Source organism: Eurosta solidaginis, chromosome 2, assembly GCF_040869045.1.
Source record: "Eurosta solidaginis isolate ZX-2024a chromosome 2, ASM4086904v1, whole genome shotgun sequence".
NCBI classification, from domain to species: domain Eukaryota; kingdom Metazoa; phylum Arthropoda; class Insecta; order Diptera; family Tephritidae; genus Eurosta; species Eurosta solidaginis.
Window position 1 is genome coordinate 150,245,997 of NC_090320.1, and position 22,947 is coordinate 150,268,943.

The 22,947-nt window shown below is 41.0% G+C and overlaps 1 protein-coding gene across 1 annotated transcript; it reads right to left on the reverse strand.

The window, feature by feature from the left end:
- Positions 1–17,229: 17,229 nt before the first annotated feature.
- Positions 17,230–17,899, reverse strand: LOC137240278 (peptidyl-prolyl cis-trans isomerase-like). Its single transcript, XM_067766326.1, has one exon. The coding sequence runs from the start codon at positions 17,840–17,842 to the stop codon at positions 17,348–17,350; it is 495 nt and encodes a 164-aa protein (XP_067622427.1). The 5' UTR covers positions 17,843–17,899; the 3' UTR covers positions 17,230–17,347.
- Positions 17,900–22,947: the final 5,048 nt, after the last annotated feature.

Here is a 22,947-nt window from a genome sequence, read left to right on the forward strand (position 1 = left end):
CTCAATACTCTAAAAAATTCTAAAAATTCGGAAAAAAAAATTAAATTTTTATATGAAAATTCGTCGAATTTTTCAATCATTTTTTAAATATGATTTAGTTTTTTTTATAGATCGTGACAAATTTTCTTATGGGAAATAAGTTAAAATAAATTTGCGAAAGCGAAAATTGTAAGAATTGTCCAAAAAGGGGTGTCTACTTATTTATGTGAGTGACTGTACATATGTACATACATATTTTGTATTTATTTGAGTATTTATCCTGGAACTACAATTTTTACAAAATTATTTTATAGTACCAGTCAGGAATGTAAAAGTGAATTACAATAATAATAATAACAATGTAAATAATTTAATAAATTATGTGAAAATTACTTATTACAAAAACTTAAAAGTAAAGTATCATACAAAGTAGAAAAGACAATAGATTTAATAAATTAAATAAAACTTGATCCAACAAAAAGTTATAGGGTAGGTTATCTTTTATAATTATGTTATTATTCGCTATCATCACTTTCATTCGATGAGTCACTTGTGGAATAGTCATGAGCATCAGCAACACTACTATGAAAGCTTGAAACAACTGGGGTATTTATTGACTCCTCAACATTATCGGGGGACAGTAAATTTAAGACTTCTGAAGTCAGTCAATAGATAAAAATGCTGATTTTATAATATCAGTACTATTCACTAAGATTTTATGAACTGTAACAGGCATGTTAAACCATGGATAGAGATATATGTATAGTTTTTTAGTCTCGACCGCAAATTTTTCAAATCTTTGGATATTTATATTGTACCCAGATGCTAATGCGCGAAGGAGAGTGTCGAATCTTTTGATGAGTTACATCCAATCCCGTAATCTCAGCACTAGCCTCAGAATTTTCGAAAAACCTACGAGCAGTGTTGCCGTCATTGGTATTGCCGGAACCTGGTTTTGGTTTATCTACTATCAATCCAAGTACACTTTTAAATTTATTCTGGATTTCGTTGGAACGTAGCTTTACACTCTCTTTATCTGCCTCATTCCTAAGCTGCCATTTTTTTACTTCGAGGCGATAACTTATGTGAGGCAAGCATTCAAAACATCTTATCGATGCATGGAGAGTAGACAAACCATAACCATGATTATCTCGGTTAGGCGTAAAGTTCCGTAACTCATTATTCATATCTTTTGGAGTGGCACCACAAATATAACACTTTTGTGCGGAAGAAGTTTCAGTCAAAGCATTGCAAACTTTTCCGTCAATCATTGTTAGAAGCATATTGTGATTTACGGAAACTTCGTATTCTTCGAGCATATACTTTGTTGGCAACAACGCATTTATCTCCTCTAAAACTTTGTTCGTTTCAAAAACAATAAAATCTTTTGTTTCTTTAGAAAAAATAAATTCAATTGGACGACAATACATGGTAGAAGAAGGTCGAGGATTCTTCCAAACAATGTTACCTTTTTCATCCTGTAATTGAAGAGGAACGAAAGAAAATATAAACAAAAACTCATCAGTGTCAGAACTGCATGTAAACTTTTGCTTATATGTGCTATGGCCAGAGCTTCCATCGCAACCCCACTTGCTGATTAAAGTATACGTCAAGTTTGTAGGTAATAAACTAACAAAAACTTCTTGATTTGCTAAAACTAAACGCTCAACAGTTTTATCTAATACGGACTGGACTTTAAATTCAGCACGTGTTTCACCCACATCAATTTCATTTAGATAGCATTCTGCCTTAGCTTTTCTTAGACTGTAAAATGATGGATAAACCTTATGGCCTGCCTTGATGCTCCACTTGCGAGTATGCTAAAGCTTCTACATTGCTCAAGCATCTTGCATCTGGCTCACATGTCATCTTTTTGCCGGATATTTGAGTGGTTTCCTGTGATTTTTTTATAATGTTAGCAACATTTCTGTTGCCGGACATACGCGTTGATACTTCTGCCGCATAAAGTAACTCACCAGGACTTCTAGATTGCAAGAGGTCATGCACTCGACGCCGTTTGGTTTTTTCACTGCAGCTAACAAAGTCCCTCTTTCGTCTTCCGGGGCCGGGGTTACCTGAAGAAGTGGTTGTTTGGTCTGATGGCAACTTTGAATTCACCGTTATTGTAAATGTTTGGACCAGAAAGCCACTCCGAGTTTTTATTCAAAAATCGCTCCTTATGTCTTCCAGAAGTGTTCCACTTTTGATCTAGCTTCGACGAATATGCCGATATTTGTAAGCTCCAACTTTTTATCAAATATTCGGCTGCTTCGCTGAAATCGTACTTAAGTACAACAAAACTCAATAAATCTTTATATCTGGTTCCCTTCGAATGTTGAACCCAAATGTCAAAAAACTCCGTTCTTGGTGCGGTTATAACTAAACTGCTTTGTGTTGTTGATTTTCCGACAGGGTGAATTGTTGATGATTGTTGTGCTGCCATCTTAAGTGTCGTTGATCGTTCTGATTTGTTATCAGTTGTGCAGTATTTATATTACATTCAGGTATTGGCGTAGATGCTACCAAATGGGTTAGTTTTGTGTAGCGTTCCTGTGTGGTTATACCTGCTTTAGGATTGCTTTTTATGTACCTGTTTTTATGCCTTGGTGACTGGTGCGGTAGGTTGTGGCAGGTTGAAGTCAGTGATCTTCGCCTTTTTGCTTTTGGTGTGCTCTTGTTGACCTTCCGCGTTTATTTTTGTGTTTTATGGCTACGTGTTTGTTCCCTGTACCTGGGAATTGGTTTTGCCGTTTGTAGATTAGCTTTAAAGGTTCAAATATCTCGTCGGAGCTGGTACGTACATACGTCCTATTTTATATGTAGAGATAACTAAATCTACAAAAAAAAATTGAAAATAGATGTGCAAAGAATTCGCAATGGTTTCTTCTTTCGACTATTAGAAAATACTTGCGACTATAATATATGTAAAATTTAGCCCGGATGTCCGCGGATGTATGTAACTTTTTTGTCCCTAATGTTAAAAATATAGAGAAAAAATACATTTTCTTCTTAATAACGGAATGTTAAATATATTGAAAATACTCTAATTTCGATAGAATTACTATTAAAAAATTTTACTTTCCTTCGAGCTTAGAATCCATCAGAAAATTATATAAAAGTGTTCACTTAAAAGAAATATGAAGCTTATTATTCAACAAGAATTTCGCAAATTAATCAATGCATTTTACGGCCACTCCTGCCTTCTTACTTCAATTACTCAATATATATGAGCAAAAATATCAAAAAAAAATGCAAAAATCTCGTTATTTTGTTTGTTTTCTTTCATTTCTCATTACACTTTTCTTGGAATAAAAACTTTGTTTTTGTCCAGCTAGCTTGTTCTACACGAAACACTGTGCAGCAGCAGAGCAGCGAACAGTTATAGGGTGCTACAGCAGCGGCAGTCCGTATAATACATACATTTTATACATTATTAACTTTTTTTTTCACTTTTCAACATTTATCTTTCTTGCTTATTAAAATGAAAATACAATAAATAAATATAAACTTTTTCACTTTGCGACATTCACGGTAAATACATATTAAAATAATGTAAATATATTTTATATTATATTCATTCTCTGCAATTCTCAAAAGTTACTTTTCAAAAAATTTTTATTTTTTGCATTACATTACATTCAAACTGCACATACATATAGGTATATGTGTAACCTAACAGGTAGGCACTGTGGGAGAGAGCCGGACAAAAACTGCATTAAAAACTTCATTCGTTCTTTTCGTTATTACAACAATTGTGATTCAATAAATTCTCAATAAAAGTTTTCATTAGTTTAGTCCCACTCTGCCCTACAGTGGGCTCCATCAACACAAAATACAAAAAATTTTTTTTCTACTTTTCGTAAGCGGTGCGTCCGCGTAAAAATATGACATAATTTTTTCAAACCCCGGTGCGTACGAGGACATTTATAATACAACTTTGGAAAGATCCGGTGCGCCCGTATCTATAAAAATAAAACCATACAATTTTGATAAAAGCGGTGCGTCCGTTTCAGGCCTTATATGAAATTATTTGCCATTCTTTAATCTCTGCATTTAAATAATAAAAATTCAATTAAAAATTATAATTTTACCATTCATTTCAAATTCGAAATTCCAACTTTCAGCAATAAGTATTCGCTAACCAACTGTATTGTAAAATCTAAAAGCTTTCAAAAATACATACTTTCACAAATTCCTTATATTTTCATAAATTTCCTTTAAAAGTACTTTCATAATTTCCTTTTGAGCTCAACTTAAATCAGTTCTATAATCAAAATTCAGGTTTTCGTTAAATTATCGGATAATTCTTTCAGCTTTACTCTATCAAAACCCACTTGTCTTGCAATTCTGCATAACTTCTCTAATCAAGCATAATCCAGTCTCGAATAATCCTCATTCAAATTTAACCTCCTTTAAATTCAATTCCTATTCAATCTTCATAAACAAATTCCACATATCTTGCAACAAAAAAAATTTAATATTTAGTCTATTCGTTTCAACACGTATGGACTTAAGAAGCGGGAAGGTTGTTTCTAAAAATTCCCATCCGAGTTCAAGTTCCAAAAATTCAGAGCAAAATTTAGATTCCAATAATTCAGATTCTGATTCATCTTCAAGTGCATCGTCAACTGATACCTTAACAAGTGAACATAATTATAAATTATCCCTGAGTGCAGACTTTTTAGGATTTGCTGTTCAACCTGTAATTCCAAATTCTAGTTTTTCTATTCTAACTCCGGTTCTTAACGTTACAACCATGGCCACAATCGAGGAGAAAATTCGTTTATTAATACTTGTGCCTCGATTATGCGAGACAACTACAGTGGAGACCCGTTAGCACTTGGCTCGTTTATAAATAAAGTTGAATTAATGGAAGTATTCTCTAACGAAAATTTAACTCCTACTTTTATTGCATTTTTAAAATCCAAGATCGAAGGCAAAGCTCGCGAAGCCCTACCAACGCATATAGAATCAGTCAACCAAATTAAAGAAGCGCTATGTAGTGAAATTAGGCCAGACAACTCGAAAGTTGTCGCGGGAAAAATTGCAGCCTTAAGAGTAACCAATAACAATTTTTCAGAATTTTCAAAGCAGGTAGAAGAGCTTTCTGACTCGTTAGAGCGCTGTCTATTCATTGAAGGTATGACGAAGGCAAAAGCCCATGAGATGGCAGTTGAACAAACCATTAGCGTTTGTAGATCTAATAGTAGGCCAGATATGGTGAAATCAATCCTTGCGTCAACAACCTTCAAAGATTAAAAGGACGTAGTAGCGAAAATGATTATAGAGCGAGAACAGGAAGTTAAAGAGCGGCAAGTGTTAGCGTTTCGGTCACATCCGATAAGATATAGTAATTTCCGTGGAAATTCTAGAGGTAACAGTAATTTCAGATATAACAACAATAGTAATTTTCGATTTAACGGTAATGCAAATAGGGAACACAGTAATACAAATTTCCGACATAACAATTATAACAGAGGCAATAATCGCAATTACAATAGAGGCAATAGCAATTCCAAGAATAACAATAATAATCGGTCCGGAAATAACAGAAATTCCAATAATCAGGGTTCAAATTCTAGAAATTCAGCCAATGTTCGTTCTTTAAATGCCGAAGCCCCTCAGGCGCGAACACTGAGGGAGCAGGAGCAATTCGACTAAATACTTCTCAATCAATATATTGTCTAAATTTAAATTTTTCCGATTTCGTCGAAGTCGCTTGTAGCGATTCTCATAAAATATGTTCTTTTCTAGTAGATTCGCAGGCAGACATTTCACTAATAAAAAATTCTAGTTTGGCAAACGATGTAGAAGTCGACGATAGTAACGTAATAAATATAACAGGCGTAACAACAGACTCGGTAGCGACACTAGGAACAGTTAATACAAGTATAATCGCACCAAATACATTTTTTCCTCTGACTCTTCACGTTGTCAATGACAACTTTAATATTCCTTCGGACGGTATAATAGGGAAAGACTCTCTAAAAACGAACAAATGCATAATCAATTATGCTAATGACACAATTACATTCGGACAAGGGACAGAAAGGGTAAATATTTCAATTTTGCATAGCACCTCAACAAATACTCTTGTAATTCCACCATGATGCGAAGTTTTTCGTATTTTTAGTTTGAAAAATTCGACAAGTCCAGTTTCTGTAGATTCTCAGGAACTCTGTAACGGTGTTTTCACAGCAAAATGTATCGTCGATACAAAAAACCCAATAATAAAAGTTATCAACACCACTGACGAGGCCAAATACGTAAAAGATTTCAATATTCAAACTGAAGACATTAAAAACTTCAATGTCTATCGCATAAATGATACACCTATCGATTCAAAACGCATAGAAGAGCTTAAATCAATTTTGGCAAAACAAATGCCTTCTTACGCTAAAAAGAAATTACTTGATTTATGTTTGAAATATTCTGATATTTTTGCATTAAAAACCGACTTAATGACGCTTAATAATTTCTACGAACAAAAACTTAGATTACCTGACAAAAATCCTGTCTATATTAAAAATTACCGTTTGCCATACACACAACGCGAAGAAATAAATAAACAAGTCGAAAACCTATTACATAATGATTCAATTGAACCTAGTTTTTCAAATTATAACAGTCCTTTAATTTTGGTACCGAAAAAAGATCCAACAGGCACGTTACTGCAAGACCTAGAAGGGTCTACCCTTCCCCCATGTCTTAAAAGGTGGACCGCAAATTATCTGGGTGGTCGGCAGGCATCGGGGCAAATTAGAAATGAAACATCAAAACCAAGAAGAATTAAACAGGGGGTGCCACAGGGTGGTGTCCTATCCTCACTTTTGTTTAATTTCTACATATCTAAGCTAACTTCGCCACCGGAAGGAGTTACTATCGTTTCCTACGCCGATGACTGCACAATAATGGCCACAGGCCCAGGCCCAGGGATCGATGAGCTTTCCAACAGAATAAACGGCTACCTCCCTGATCTCTCCAGTTTTTTCGCCTCGTGAAACCTGGCATTATCACCGACTAAATCCTCCGTGACCTTATTTACAGCATGGACGTCCCAAATGTCGACCATTTTGAACATCCACGTCGATGGCACTACGCTGCCGACAGTCCTACACCAAAAAATCTTGGGTGTGACGTTTGATCAGGATCTACACTTTGGTGAGCATGCAGCCGTAATTGTACCCAAAATCCAGAGCCGTACTAAAATCCTCAAATCCCTTGCTGGCAGTACTTGGGGAGAAGACAAAGAAACGCTCATTACCACTTACAAAGCAATTGGCCAGCCGATTGCATGCTACGCGCCCCTATATTGTCAACAAGCCTAAAAATAAATGGAATAAGCTACAGGCCTGCCAAAATACTGCGCTCAGAACCGCCACGGGCTGTCTTCTTATGTCCCCAGAACACCATCTACATATTGAGACGAGAATACTCCCCATCAGGGAGAGAAATGAGATGCTTACCAAACAGTTCCTGTTGAATACGCAGAAACCTGGGCATCCCAACAGACATCTGATTGATGAGCCAACACCGCCTAGAGTCTTAAGGAGGCATCTCCGTAAGCATTTTGAGGAAATATGGCACCTGAGAACTCAGCCGTATGAAGCAAAAAAACACAAGCAGTTTCTTGGTGAACTCCACAAACAGGCGTCAGACCTTTATTCTATGAATTGCCGGTGAATCCAGTACTCAGGGAACAGTACCCAAAACTTGCGGAAGAGGAACGCATATTCCCGAGGGAAACGCGAGTCACTCTGGCTCAACTCCGTTCTGGATACTGTAACAGGTTAAACTCTTACATATCCAGAATCAACCCCGACATACAAAATGTATGCCCCGCTTGCAATGTGTCCCCACATGACCCCAACCATCTCTTTAATTGTAATGTGGAACCAACGCCTCTAACACGCCTTTATGGTCCACCCCTGTTGAAACAGCAAGTTTCCTTGGACTCCTATTAGAGGATATTGATGACAATTTGTGATCAGTCGCAGCTATTAGGTGGGGGAAACATTGCTACAACACCAACAACAGCGTCTTTTGCGCTCAGATAAATTACGGATTAAATCAGGATAAACCCCATCATAGGACGGTGATCGTGGCACTTGACCTGTCAAAAGTTTTTGACACAGTCAACCCAGGCACGATACTCGAAGACATAGAAGGCTCACACCTTCCCCTTTGGCTAAAAATATGGACTGCCAATTATCTGAATGATCGACAGGCGTTGGTTCAATTTAGGAACGAAATCTCTTAACCTAGAAAAATTAAACAGGGGGAACACAGGGTGTTGTCCTATCCCCGCTTCCGTTTAATTTCTACATATCAAAACCTCCTTTTCCCCCAGAAGGAGTTACAATAATTTCCTATGTTGACGACTGCACGATTATGGCTGCAGGACCTGACCCATCAATTGATTAATTAGTTTCTTTCCGGTTTCACCTAGCGCGACTTGGTATTATCACCGACAAAATACACGGCCACTCTGTTTACAACGTGGAAGGAACAGATGTCGCAAATATTGGACGTACGCGTCGATGGTGTCACACTACCCACTGTCACGCCATCCAAAGATCTTAGGGGTAACGTTCGATAATACTCTAACCTTCAAGGCTCATGCCACAGAAATTGTTTCTAAAGTACAAAGTCGCCACAAAATCCCCAAGTCGATTGCCGGCAGCACTTGGGGAAAAGATTAAGAAACGTTGTTAACCACATACAAAGCAATTTGCCGGCCGTACATGAGCTACGCGTCACCAGTTTGGTCGCCTAGTCTTAAAAATACACACTGGAAAAGGCTATAGATCTGTCAAAATGCTGCAATCAGAACTGCCACCGGATGTCTCCTTACTTCATTTCATTTATTGCAAAAAGAGTATTAGTACAATAAGATCTAAGATCTTTTATAGTACAATAAAAAGATAAATAGCAATTGTTTAGGCAGGATGCCTAACTTTTCCGCATCTGATTGCGACCCCCCCCATGCAACTCTGCAAATCGATACTCGATACTCGAATTAATTTATAACCACCCACACCATCACCCTCATGCATGTGCATGCATGTACATGCACGTGTATGTGTGCTTTTAGTCAGCACTCATGCATATGCATGTCGGGGTTGATGTGTGGGTGCCTTTCCCCTCCAAAACGGAGGATTTTGCGGGTCAACGGTTGTAGCTTGCTATACGACCGGCCTCTTTGATTTCAACAGCCAACCAGTTAACATCTGCCGCCAGCGATCTCTGCCGTATTTCTGCGTTTATTCAGGTAATATTGTAACTATTGCTAGTTTTACATTTACCCAATAAATCACATATATTATAACGAGAAATCTCGTATTCTCTTATTTTTATTTCCACCCGCCATATTCCCATTGAGATCGACCCGGTGCGCCTACCTCTCCGGGATTAGACGCACAGCGGCCGACCATTTGGTCCATCTTCACCAGGAATTGGAAACAGCACCTAAATTACAGTCCACAACGAAGCATCATAGCTGACCGCACACACTTCAGAATTCCTAACATAAAAAGTTATACGGAAAAATATTTGCCCATCAACAGCTATACCACAAAATTTCGATAGTATATTATTTAATACCAGCGTGCAAAACACTGAGAAAGCGACAGCCAGATTAAGCCATCAGCAACACCACAAGTCATCTTGCCACATCACCACCAAAACATACAAATCACCAAAAAGCTCACAGTAAGTGCAATATTTCTTGCAACATTTTTTTTGGTTAAAATAATAAATAAAAGTGCGAAAAATCGATCTAAAGTGCCATACGTGATTGTAGTTAACCGCGAAAAGTGTGAAAAAACTGTGTAGTGCCAAAAAGGAAAATAAGTGCAAACGCGTTGCATTAACGTCGTTTAAGACTCCTTGTGACTATCTGGTCTGTCCCCCCACCAGCGGTAAGGCTCTCCGGACACAGCACAAGGAAGAGGTACACATAACCTCACTTTCACATAAAATTTCACGCCATTCGATTTAAATTTTCTTTTTGCAGCACATTTTTTTTCACTAATTTCTCTAATTAATCTTGTTACACAGTTTTGTTCTCTGTTGCATAAGATTTATTTCACGGTTTCACACTTTTCGTCGAGTTTATATCAACGCGCGCACTTATCTTATAATAAAACTGAAGGTTGAAGTGGCGAGTGGCCCCCCCCTTTACTTCGCACAATACAAATTGGTGTTGATTCCCCCTGCTCCCTGTTTTAAGGCACAAATAATCTGCAAAATCAGATAAAAATAAACAAATTAAAAGTAAGAAATCAATTTTGCGTAATTTTAATAGTTGTTGGTTGGGTGATTCGCTCAGGTTTTCAAAGTTTTTACATCCCTTGGTTAATTTGCTCTCCACCTTTCAACCATGAACATGGATTCTTACATTAGATTGGCCGATCGAATAATCGAATTCGAGGCCGATTTTAATGACATCAATGCGGCTCTGCACACTGTACACACTCTTGCAATACAGCAAAAAGAGTTGCAAGCTAAGTGGGACAAAGCAGAGAACGCCCTAGAGGAGTTGCTTGGCTCTGACACGCTCGACGCAAAGAAAATTGCAGCGGTCAAGATCAAGCATAAAGCGGCATATGCCGTATTCCTAAGATGCATGTCAAACATGGCTGAACTTCAAGCCAAATTGAAGGAGGAAAAAGATAGGGCAGTCAAACCTGAGGGAGAACGTGCGCGCGAACATAGTATCCGCCTGCCAGCTTGTGATACTGAGGTGTTCAAGGGCGACTACCTATCTTGGCCAACGTTTCGTGACCTGTTCACAGCAATATACAAAAACAACAGTCGCCTAAGCCCGGTAGAAAAGTTGTTCCACCTCAATCAGAAAACTCAAGGTGAGGCAAAGGACATCGTCAAGAAATGTCCCTTGACAAATGAAGGCTTCGAAACAGCCTGGAAAAACCTATGTGAGAGATACGAGAATAAACGGATTCTCGTGAACTCACAACTACAAATTTTGTTTAATCTAAAAAAGATAGATAGCGAGTGCGGCAGCTCTATCAAAACCTTACAGCGCGACATAAATAATTGCTTGGCATCTTTAAAAACACATCAGATCGATGTTTCAAATTGGGATGCGATTATTACCTATTTATGTTCGACAAAATTACCTGAAAATACGTTGGCTCTATGGGAGCAGAGCATTGACCACAAGACGGACATATCCAAGTGGGAGGATATGGACAAATTCTTGTCAAATCGTTTCCAGACACTTGAAACCGTGTCTGGTTTTACAGGGAATGCCACTTCTAAAGTGCAAAAATCAAACACGTCGCGCCAGTCGACGGAAAACCCTACAAAAAGACTTGGTGCTTTTCAAACCAAAGTAACCAAGCAAACAACAAAATCAATATGTAAAATGTGCAAATCTACGGAGCACAGATTACGCAACTGTTCACGTTTTTGCGATTTAAATCCGGTAGAAAGGATTAAATTCGTCAAATCCACAAACGGCTGCCTGAATTGTTTATCCCCAGGACACACAGTGACGAGGTGCACCAGTTCGTACAACTGTTCCAAATGCCACTCTCGTCACCACACGCTCCTGCATGCGGACACACTTCAGCAACCGGCGGGACGAAATCCCTTCAAAGATGCGGATAATGCCCCATCAACTTCGGCACAGGCAAGGAAAAGACAGGAATCGGGACAACCACCTTCCTCTGCAAATCAGAATGTCAAATCCTGCCATGCCAATTCCAGCACAGGCGTGCTATTAGGAACTGCTCGCGTACACATTCACCATAATGGTACCGACTTCTCCGCGCGGGCATTAATTGATTCTGGGTCTGAATGTTCCTTTATAACTGAAAGACTGAAACGCAGAATCAATTTGCCAGCGAGGAAAATGCATGCCCATGTTTCAGGCATCACAAATGCGGTGTCAGCTCAGGTGAAAGAAGCATCCAACATCGAATTACGTTCACCAGTGGATCCCTGCTTCAGCCTGACTACACCCGTACTAGTTCTAGCGAAACTCACTGGGAATCTTCCATCCTGCCATATCAACGCAATGACTATGCAGGCATTTCCAGACTTGATTTTGGCAGACAAGAGGTTCTACGTCAACGAAGACGTAGACCTCCTACTTGGCGGAGACATATATCCCCACATTATAATGAGCGGTATAAAGAAGAATGTGCTAAACACACTCTTAGCCCAAGAGACAGTGTTCGGTTGGATACTAACCGGTCGTATCGAATCACCGAATCCAACGAAGAGCATTATGTCTTTTTACAACGAGGTTGCGTTAGACAATCAACTCAAAGCTTTCTGGGAGGTAGAAAATGTACCCAAAAATAAAATATTAAATGAGGATGAAAGGTACTGTGAACAAATATTTAAAGAAACAACGCAGCGAAGTGAGAATGGAAGGTACACCGTGTCACTACCATTCCGGCAGGATTACCCTAACAATATTAACTTAGGACCATCCCTGAAGCGTGCATGCTCTCAATTCTTCCGGAATGAGGGGCGGCTAATAAAAAACCCAGATTTAGGAAAAGAATATGTTCGAGTGTTGTCAGAATATGAAACGCTCGGACATATGAGAAAAATTGAAAAGAATATTCCATCCGACGATTCGGATAATTATTTCCTGCCCCACCACGCCGTTGTAAAAGCAGAAAGTACAACCACCAAGGTACGCGTAGTATTTAACGCCTCGAGCCCTACGGCCAACGGCAATAGCTTAAACGATATTCTCCTCCCAGGCCCAGTCCTACAAGCCGATCTACCCATACTTATCTTACGATGGAGACTATACCGCTTCGTATTCAATAGCGACATCGAAAAGATGTATCGACAAATTTGGGTGAACGAAAATCACACCAAATTTCAACGTATTGTGCATCGCACTTCCCCGAATGACCCTATTAGTCTTTACGAATTACAGACGGTTACCTTCGGGGTGAATTGCGCTCCATATCTCGCGATAAGAACGCTCCTACAACTAGCAGACGACGTCTCAAACTCGCACCCTACAGCGGCTAGCATACTGCGAGAATACATGTATGTAGATGATGTGTTAGCGGGTGGACATACGATCACCTCGACTATTAAAGCCAGAGATGAAATTCGTCAAGTCCTACACTCAGCGGGCTTTCCACTTCGCAAATGGACATCCAATTCAGAGGACATTCTAAGGGACATCCCCAAAGCAGACCTACTCAATGAAAACTTCCTGGCATTCGAAGATACCAGTTCAGTGAAAGCATTAGGTATTCGATGGAATGCCCTCTCCGACTTATTTTATTTTCAAGCAGGGACGCTGGACAACCCGGAAAACATTACGAAGAGAGCGATACTATCAGCAATCGCCAAACTTTTCGATCCTTTGGGATGGCTGGCACCAATGGTCATTGTGGCAAAAATACTCATGCAGAGTATTTGGTTGGAAGGCACCGCTTGGGACGAACCAGTATCTACCAGTACGCTGGAACGATGGAAAACCTTCACCGACCAATACCATGAAATCGATAAAATCCGGATACCTAGATGGGTCAACTTTTCTCCAGGAACCGACATCGAGATCCATGGATTTTGTGACGCATCCGAGAAGGCTTATGCAGCAGTCATTTACATGCGTGTCAAAACGGATGATAATGTCTGCACAAACCTACTTCTAGCCAAAACCCGAGTAGCCCCAGTGAAAACTCTTTCTCTTCCACGATTGGAGCTTTGCGGAGCCGTGCTGTTAGCGGAAATCACCGAATCAATTCTCAGGAATCTCAAGTTGGGACCAGTGAAAGTGCACCTGTGGACGGATTCAACGATCGTCCTAGCATGGATAAGGAAACCGCCCTGTTCCTGGTCAACCTTCGTCGCACATCGGATCACCAAGATCATCGACATGGTCGGACATAGGGACTGGCTGCACGTGAACTCAGAGTCCAACCCAGCAGATTTAGGCAGCAGAGGATTACCTGCGTCTGAATTGGTCAACAATTCGTTGTGGTGGCAGGGACCTTCTTGGCTGCAAGAAGACACTTCCCAATGGCCAGCACAAGAAAGTGACTACATCACCTCCGTAGAGGAAAAGAGGGCGAAGACCTGCGCAACAACAACAGTAAATACTATCGATGTTCTTCAACGCTTTTCAGACCTACCTAGGGCTTTACGGGTGCTCTCATACGTAATGAGGTTCTACCGAAGAACTCACCCCAAAACAAAAAAATCATTTCAGGTCGAGTCACCTTTAATCTCTCCTGATGAGATCAAATCAGTAACCCAACTCTTAATTAAAATCTATCAGAAACAACACTATAGTTCCGAATATAGTGATCTAAAGGCCGGAAAACCAATTGCAGGGAAAAGTGCAATACTCTCACTTAATCCCTATCTAGACCAACATGGCATCATTCGGGTAGGAGGGCGACTCGGGGCGTCAAAGGACTTAGCTTTTAATGAACGCCACCCAATCCTCCTCCCATACAACTGCAGGTTATCCCGTCTTACAGTCCTAATGTTTCATCAACAAAGTCTGCATGGGGAAAATCAACTCATGTTGCGTCTGATACGCACCCAATACTGGATACCTAACATCAAAACCATGATTAGAGCTACAATTCACAATTGCAAAGTTTGCACTGTACACCGAAAGCGTGCTCAGACCCAACTTATGGGTATTCTCCCTCGCGAACGCACGACATTCAGCCGTGCATTCACGAATACTGGAGTCGACTTTGCCGGACCCTTCGACATTAAAAGTTACCGCGGCAGAGGGTGTCGACTATCCAAAGGCTATGTCTGCCTTTTCGTGTGTTTTTCCACACGAGCGATTCATCTGGAGGCCACTACTGACCTCAGCACCCCATCATTTCTTGCGGCTTTTGCCCGTTTTATATCTAGACGCGGATGTCCCAAAAACGTCTACTCCGACAACGGTACAAACTTTGTCGGAGCTTCACGATCCCTACGATCGGAATTCAAAACTTTCATGGCACAAGCCCGAGACAATGCTGTCTCGAAGTACAGCCACCAGTCACTCACTTGGCATTTCATCCCTGCGGGCGCTCCCCACATGGGAGGGCTGTGGGAGGCTGGAGTGAAAAGCTTCAAAAGCCACTTCAAAAAGATAGCCTCACCACACAAATTTACATTCGAGGAATTCCATACACTCTTGTGCCGCATCGAGGCATGCCTGAACTCGCGGCCCCTCAGCCCGGCATCCAATGACCCAACGGACCTTGAGCCGCTTACTCCAGGTCATTTCCTCACTGGCAGCCATCTACTGGCTCCGCCAGAGCCGGATGCTAGTGAGAGCCCTGCCTCGATGATCAATCGGTGGCAGAAACTCAAAGCCCTCCATCACACTTTCTGCAAGCGATGGAAAACCGAATATCTATCCGAACTTCAAAAAAGAGTGAAGTGGAAGCATCCCAAACAAAATATCAAAGTGGGAGATCTCGCTGTCCTCAAAGAGGACCACTTATCTCCCAACGAATGGAGGTTAGGTCGAGTTGTCAACGTACACCCCGGCGAAGATGACCGAGTACGCGTAGTCGACCTCAAAACCGAGAAGGGTCAAGTCAGACGACCTTTGGTCAAACTGATCCTTCTTCCAACGGAAGAGCCGGATTGCGAGAAGGCTAAGTGCTCCTCCTAACAATCCCTCCATTCCTCCATACCCCTCCCTTCAAAAAAAAATCAAACCCAGCTCTCGTTCACCCGGAACGAGGCCAACCAACCATCCTAATCAGATCGCCCATCTGCCACAACACTATCTCCCCCGACTACCTACAACTAGAGGCCCACGGTTAGTGATAGCATCGAAAGCATATTAAGGAACCCACGTCTTCGTGTCTCTCTACCCCTAAGCCTGCGTTTCTCCCGAGCCATATATTATAATCAACCCCCCGGTCTCGTGATGGTGCGAGTCTACCGGAGGGGAATCCTAAAACGTACTACGCGATGGCAATGGGGAAAGGGAGCGCGGGACATGAAGACGCGTTTCAACCACGCGCCGTGATGCCCCGCTATCCCTAAGCTTGTGGCTAAGCCCTAATCAACCCCCCGGTCTCGTGATGGTGCGAGTCTACCGGAGGGCGATCCTACATCTTCTCTTTTTTTTCTCTACCTCCGGTCTCGTTTCGAGTCTGCCGGAGGGACTCCTACACCTGAACACGGAGCGAGACGCACGAGGACGCGGGAGAGCGTACAAAAGCTCGCAAACAAAAAAAAAAAAACATTTTTTTTTTCCGATCTAAGTTTTTTAACAAGACTAACCGGGGGCCCCCTGAACAGAAAACCCCATAATTCACTCGCTCACCCAGAGCGAGGACACCAGAAAATCCCCGAATTCACTCGCCCGCCCCGAGCGAGGACACCAGAGACCATCCCATTCACTCGTTATCCCATAACGAGGACATCATAACAACCTACCGCAGAAGGGTGAACCGATCTGCCACAGAACCTAAAGGCTTTCCGCCCATTATCTTTCTCACTTTCCAAAAATTAACTCAAAAGTCACTCGCTCTCCAGAGCAAGGACACCAGAACCCTAACGCAGATCCAGGATCTGCCACATAATGCATCTGCACTCGGTCAAAGGCACTCGGCCAACTGAATTTAAAAAAGAAAAAAAATCATCACATCACCCAAAATCTTTTCTACTCATAAATTTTGAGTTTTCCAATGAAAAAACGAAAAAAAAATTTTTTTTTGCAAGTGGGAAAAAGTTCCCTAACCTTGAGCAGTATCCAGTACCCCTTACCACTGGTGGGGGGAAGTACCAGACTTACAAAAGGTCGTTGAAAGCGGGAGTGCATCCCACCGGGTGGATACTTCCCTTACCTCGAACAGTATCTGATACCCCTTACCACTGGTGGGGGGAAGTGCCAGACTTGAACGAGGTTTTAACAAAAAAACCGACTAATGTTATTTTTACAACTTTGCGCAGTATCTGCTACCCCTTACCACTGGTGGGGGGAAGTAGCGGACTGACGCAAAGCTTATGTAGTATCCCTATCTCAGACGACGCCAAAACCTAGTCACCACTTTGTCTAACAAATAACTTTGCATCGAGTTTTGTAAAGATAGGTTATGAATGCTGGTGACTTTTTTGAATATCTTTTTTGGCACGTCCTGGATGTGTTCGTATCCAAACGATCCAGTCCAGACATTGTTAGTGAAATGTTTTGTATTGAATGCACGCCTTCACATATGTTACTAGAAAGTCTTTGAAGTACATACTGAATATTCAAAAATTTAACTGCGACAATGCTGTTCGAATGTTTATAAAATTATTTCTTTTACTAAAAACTTTAAGCTTTTTTGTATTTATTTAGTATATACTATTTGTATTTTAAAGTATGTATATATATAATAATATACGCTGTTTAAAGCGCACCAGAATCGGCAACAACAATCTTCTTGCTTGTCTTGCCCGATTGTGAGCCCAAACCCTCAATAGCCTTAACTACATCCATGCCTTCGACAACCTTGCCGAAAACCACATGCTTATTGTCCAACCATGCTGTCTTTACAGTACAAATGAAAAATTGCGATCCGTTGGTGTGGGGTCCAGCGCCAGCCATTGACAAAATACCGGGTTCAGTGTGTTTCAAGATGAAGTTCTCATCAGCAAATTTAGTGCCATAGATAGATTTACCACCAGTGCCATTGTGATTTGTAAAATCACCACCTTGACACAAGAAGTTAGGAATGACACGATGGAAACAGGAGCTTTTATACCCGAAGCCTTTTTCGCCTGTGCATAAGGCACGGAAATTCTCAGCTGTTTTGGGCACAACATCGGGACGTAGCTCCATAACGATGCGGCCGAGAGGCTGTCCATCAGCAGTCATGTCAAAAAATACACGGGGGAGACCCATTTTGCCTTTACGGTTTTTATTACTGAAGAAACGAACACCACGAAATCCTATTTGAGACGGAAAATATACGTATATTCTCAAGGGTCATGCTGTTTAACAAAATCTTGAAGTAATTTTGGTATCTGATTGTGATAGGAAATTTATATTTACTTATAACTGTAGCAGCTAGACACTTAAGAGTCATAAAATTCATTAGTGGTATTGCATTGGCGGGATTTCTTACAATCAAATTGAATGGGCGTTCATCCGATTCATTTAGTTGATCTAGGTCCCCACCGTGTTCCAATAGCAACGATATAATATCATTAGACTAGTTATATGGTTGCACAGCAACATGTAGTGGCGTTGATTTGGCCTAATTTTTGGCGTTAACATTCATTCCACAATCAACTAGTAGCTTAATAACCTTTGCATTTGGGAATACAATCGTTAAAGTGTTCTCACCATTTGAGTAACCACTCTTTATCACATTCAAGCGAAATACACACAAATGTCATAATGTATCACAATTGAAAGCACTACGCACATTCGCGCGTACTAAATCTCGCACAGAACAACATACCCATTTATTCTGTTCATGCGTTGTTGCTGTACTATCTAATAAAAATATCAAATGCGCCACACATTTAATATTTGTTTCTTAAAGACCGGACGCACTTGCACCAGCTCTTGTGCTTCAACAATTGTATCAGTCATTAACCTAAATACACCAAATACATCTTCTAATATAGGCAAGACATCCTCGAGTATCACAACAAGCATTTGAAACGTTTTAGCACGACCTTTACAGACTTACCTTTTCCTTTATTAAGTGAAAATCTGGTTAACGAACGAATTGGTTGCTGTTGAAACGAAAGGAATGCCGGGATGATACTAATTTTCCTAGGTAGCACATTAGTGACGCATTTTCCAAACCGTATTTTTGAGGAAATACATGCCTTAAGGCAGTTGAGAGTGACAGCCTTTATGTTCTGAAAAGAAAAGAAAAATTAATTAATAAAAAGAAAGTAGAAGAAAAATTTCAAGGAAATTATAGAACTAAAATTCACCTTCAGACTCTTGCTGATCTGTTTCATCCATAGAATCTCGGGGACGTCCAGCACGGAATACTTAAGACACGTTTTAATATCCTCATATCTTTCAAATGCTTATGCATACGCGCTAATTTTTTACTGGGTGAGTACGCATAAGAAATTCCAAATCAGCCTGTGTTGGACAAGGTTTATTTTTCCGTCGCACTGCAACTAAAGAGGCTTCATTAAACATACCACGTAATTGGTGTTGCAGTATGTGTTCCACCAATTTGACACTTTCTAGGCGTGGTTGATCGCTGTCGCCGAAACTCCGCATTATGTCGGAAATTACTTAATTTTAGTTTAATGGTTGAGTCTGTGGTACTTGCTTTTCTTCTTCTTGGGGATTTTATGGGACTTGTGCTGACACTGAAATGAAGAATTTCGCAGGCCAAAAGCTTGTAAGTCATTATGTTCAAGTAAACCAGTGATGGTATGAAAAGGCATTTCCACCACCAATTCACATATTTCAAATAACACGCTGTATATTGAATGTTGTCGATAGTTTGTTGTAAGTTTCATTTCCTACCTTACATCCACGGCAGATTATTGCAAAATAGTGCTGTACCAATCAAGTAACAACTCGTAAACCAAACTGATACAGAACCAGCCTTCGAACGAAATTTTACTTGAGCAAATGTCTTGGGCAACTGATCCGCTGCAAACCAATCAAGCCCTGGTGTAGGTGAGCACAATAAAAGCGTCGATATCTGCACATGCACGAAGAATGTGCAACACACCATGGCGAATGTTCAGGTTTTCTCTGACCAGCCAAAATATAAATTTCTTTTACGTCCATAATCCAATACCGCGGATGTATGTACGATCGGACACAAAAAAAATTGTTCGAATCAAGAAATAGGAGAATGTTAAAGGCATTAAAGCGATAGGATGCAAGTCCCCAGTTTTCAATATGGCAAAACAATGATATGTCTTCTTGACATGATTAACTATGCTGCGAGGTAGCATAAAAGAGATAGGACATCCAATATCATCAACCTGCAAAGAAAAAATTAATTACTAAGTGCACAAATGGACATCGCAAAGGTGTGACAACTGCCGGCGCGGCCGACGCCGCAGTTGGAGCACCCCTTTGCGATGCCGGTAACCTAGAAAACTAAAGAAAAAAGGGAAAACGATACATCAAACCCATCTGCTCCATCTCCTGGATCCCCATCAGCAATCACCTGAAAATAAACAAAAAATGAATTAAATCTCTGAAATAACATAAGAAATATTTATTTAAGCAAAATTATTGAAAAATATTTTACTACTTACCCTTGTGTCCAGCAACGCGTAAATTTTACATGAATTGAAGCAAAAACGGTAAAATAAATCTTTCGATTCATTTTTTGTTTTTGCTTCAAGCTCTACACTGGAATGTTCAACCAACGTATGTAGGTATGTATGATACATACAAGAAAACGAGAAACGACAGAGTTGCCATGTTACCCAACTCGACCACCCAATGGTGCGTTTCTTGTTTGCGTCTGTCTAAGAGTAGAGAAGACAACACAAGGTTAAATCACAAGAGCCCCCCCCCCCCCCCCCCCCCCCCCCAACCCAACTAATCAGACCGAAATCATATGAAGTATAAAATAAATCCATTTATTATTATTTTTTTTTTCAACAAATATTAAATTAAATTTACTGCACAGCCGTAACTGAGTGGCACAGAAACCCACTTCAGTGGCGAAGACGGCGATGCACGGAGAGCGCTGCGGACGACGCATACCGCTTGGGGCAACTCCAACACCTATACGGGTAAAATTGCATATGCCCATTTAGATGGGCAATCAAGCCGCCAAACGACCGAAGATGCCGTTGGCACACACGACATCGATACCCCCCCCGAGGCGTTGGACCCTGTGCTGGCTGCTGCTCCCACAACACGTTCTCCTGCGCCTGATGGAACTTGGCATACCAGGCGGTGGTGCTCCCGCGTAGTTTTACCACCAGAGGCGTCTGCAGGGCCCGGAGAACACAGGGCCTAACTTGCCGCAACACCTCCCCCACCGCCTGCTGCACCAACTCGTCCGGCGCGTGGCAAATGTAGGAGCCCCTCCGCCGCTCCGGGTATTGCACATCCGCCACCACCTGGATTGGCTCCTCTCCCCCAGTCTCCAAACACACGAGAAGCATTTGCATCGGTTCCATCTAAAAAAAAAAAAAAAAAAAAAAAAACAAAAAAAACCCATTAGAAAAAACTATTAAAAATCAGTGAGGAACCCGTCATACTTACATTTAAACAGGTTGAAAATCCAAATAACAATGTGGTGAGGGTAATTTAGCCACCACAATCCTGCATTCATGTATCCTGGAAAATTCCTGTTACGGGAAAACAACTGGATGGCAACCCGCAATAACCACGGCAGCTTCATTAGTGCTGTCAGACTAAGGGCGGATACCGAACATTAAATGGACAAAATAAGTACCGAAAACCACACAAAACATCACAATCGGGACTGACGCGTCTTTCGTATTTTTGCCAAAACGGGCATCTACTGCAGTACCAAGCAGTCATCCCTAACAAATGAATTCAAAAAAAAGGAGGAAAACAAAACAAAAACAAAAAATTTAACATTTTTTTTACAAAGACATTTTTTTTGTTGTCGTTTTTTTTACCCTTTCCGTTTTTTTTTTGGGTACTGTTTTCTGGCTGGGGGGCAGGACTTGTTGTTTTTCAACAACAAATATCACAAAAGGTCATTATAAGGGCTCGGTACAAAACCAATCCGGGTCCCGAAATAAAAGAATCCCGACACGACAAAATCCCGAAATGGGAAAAGTCAACTGTTTCTACCGGCCTAGTGTGCTACTGCCCCAGTGACCTAGTTTTTTTTCAAGGGCAAGCAAGTAAATATATGTATATATCTATATATTCGCACACCACAAATTCACCATACCAGCTGTCAGCTAACCAATAAATACACGCCAGGGCTGCATGCAATCTAATAATGATACGTGCAGATAGAACGCGTCGTGAAGAACGCATCGCCAATCTGCATGTAAGCACCGGCAGTTGGTACATGCTCCAATTTAATTACGATGTTCGCTATTCTTCATGAGCTTGCGCACCAAATTAAATACATACCTTCGTCAGCCTCTACGCTTCGTTTTAAACTCGGTTTATTCATACATTTTAACGTACGTTTGTTAATACAACGCCACGCGTATCACGAAAACAAGTAATTTTGCGCGGGTGGCTTGGAATCACGTCCGCTCCAACCTCCCACACACCGCAATCTTGCTGGTTATGTTGAAAAATATAAGCTGCTCGAAATCACAGCCCTAACTATTCTGCAAAAACGCTCTCGTCACTCCACGTCATTTGACTAGTCATTTTACGGTGACAGGTTACATTCGTAGTCACATGCCTGGGCGTGGGTAGGTTTGTGACCAGGTGTTTTGTAGGGTAATAATATAATACACAACTGACGAAATACATGCGCTGCAGCGAAAACGCCCAACCAACCTCACGGCCACTCGCCCTGGCACATCCAGAAAATGCCACAGTCGCTCTGAGAGCGACACGACATGTTAAACGCTGGAACGGAGACCTCGGCCTCTTCGTCCAGCCCAGAAAAACCTCAAAACCCTCGAGTCTGGAACGGAGACCTCTGCCTCTTCGTCCAACCAACAAAAAAAAAACCGCAAATCTGGAATGGAGACCTCGGCCTCTCCATCCGGAACGACAAAAAAAACCAAACAATAACAAAAAGTGGTGCCACTCTGGAACGGAGACCTCGGCCTCTTCGTCCAGCCTTACTGGCCATCGACAATACAAATGTTACATTCTGAATTTCTATATTTAAGAATTATGTATAATTCAATGGCAAGAAATATTCACTTCACTGTTCATAACCGCTAATTCTTTCATCCTAGCTCAGGTGGCATGCTAAGCAAGTCGGAAAGGATTCCCGGCCATTTTGCATCGCAGACGAACTCCTCATTTAGATTAAGTTTAGTGTGTAAGTCTTATAATAATTTTTCTCATTTCAGCGGAGGTCATTGGCGGAAAACGATGTTGCG

Coding starts and splice junctions, on each gene's coding strand:
- LOC137240278 (XM_067766326.1), bottom strand. CDS start 17,842: ATGGGTCTCCCCCGTGTATTTTTTGACATGACTGCTGATGGACAGCCT.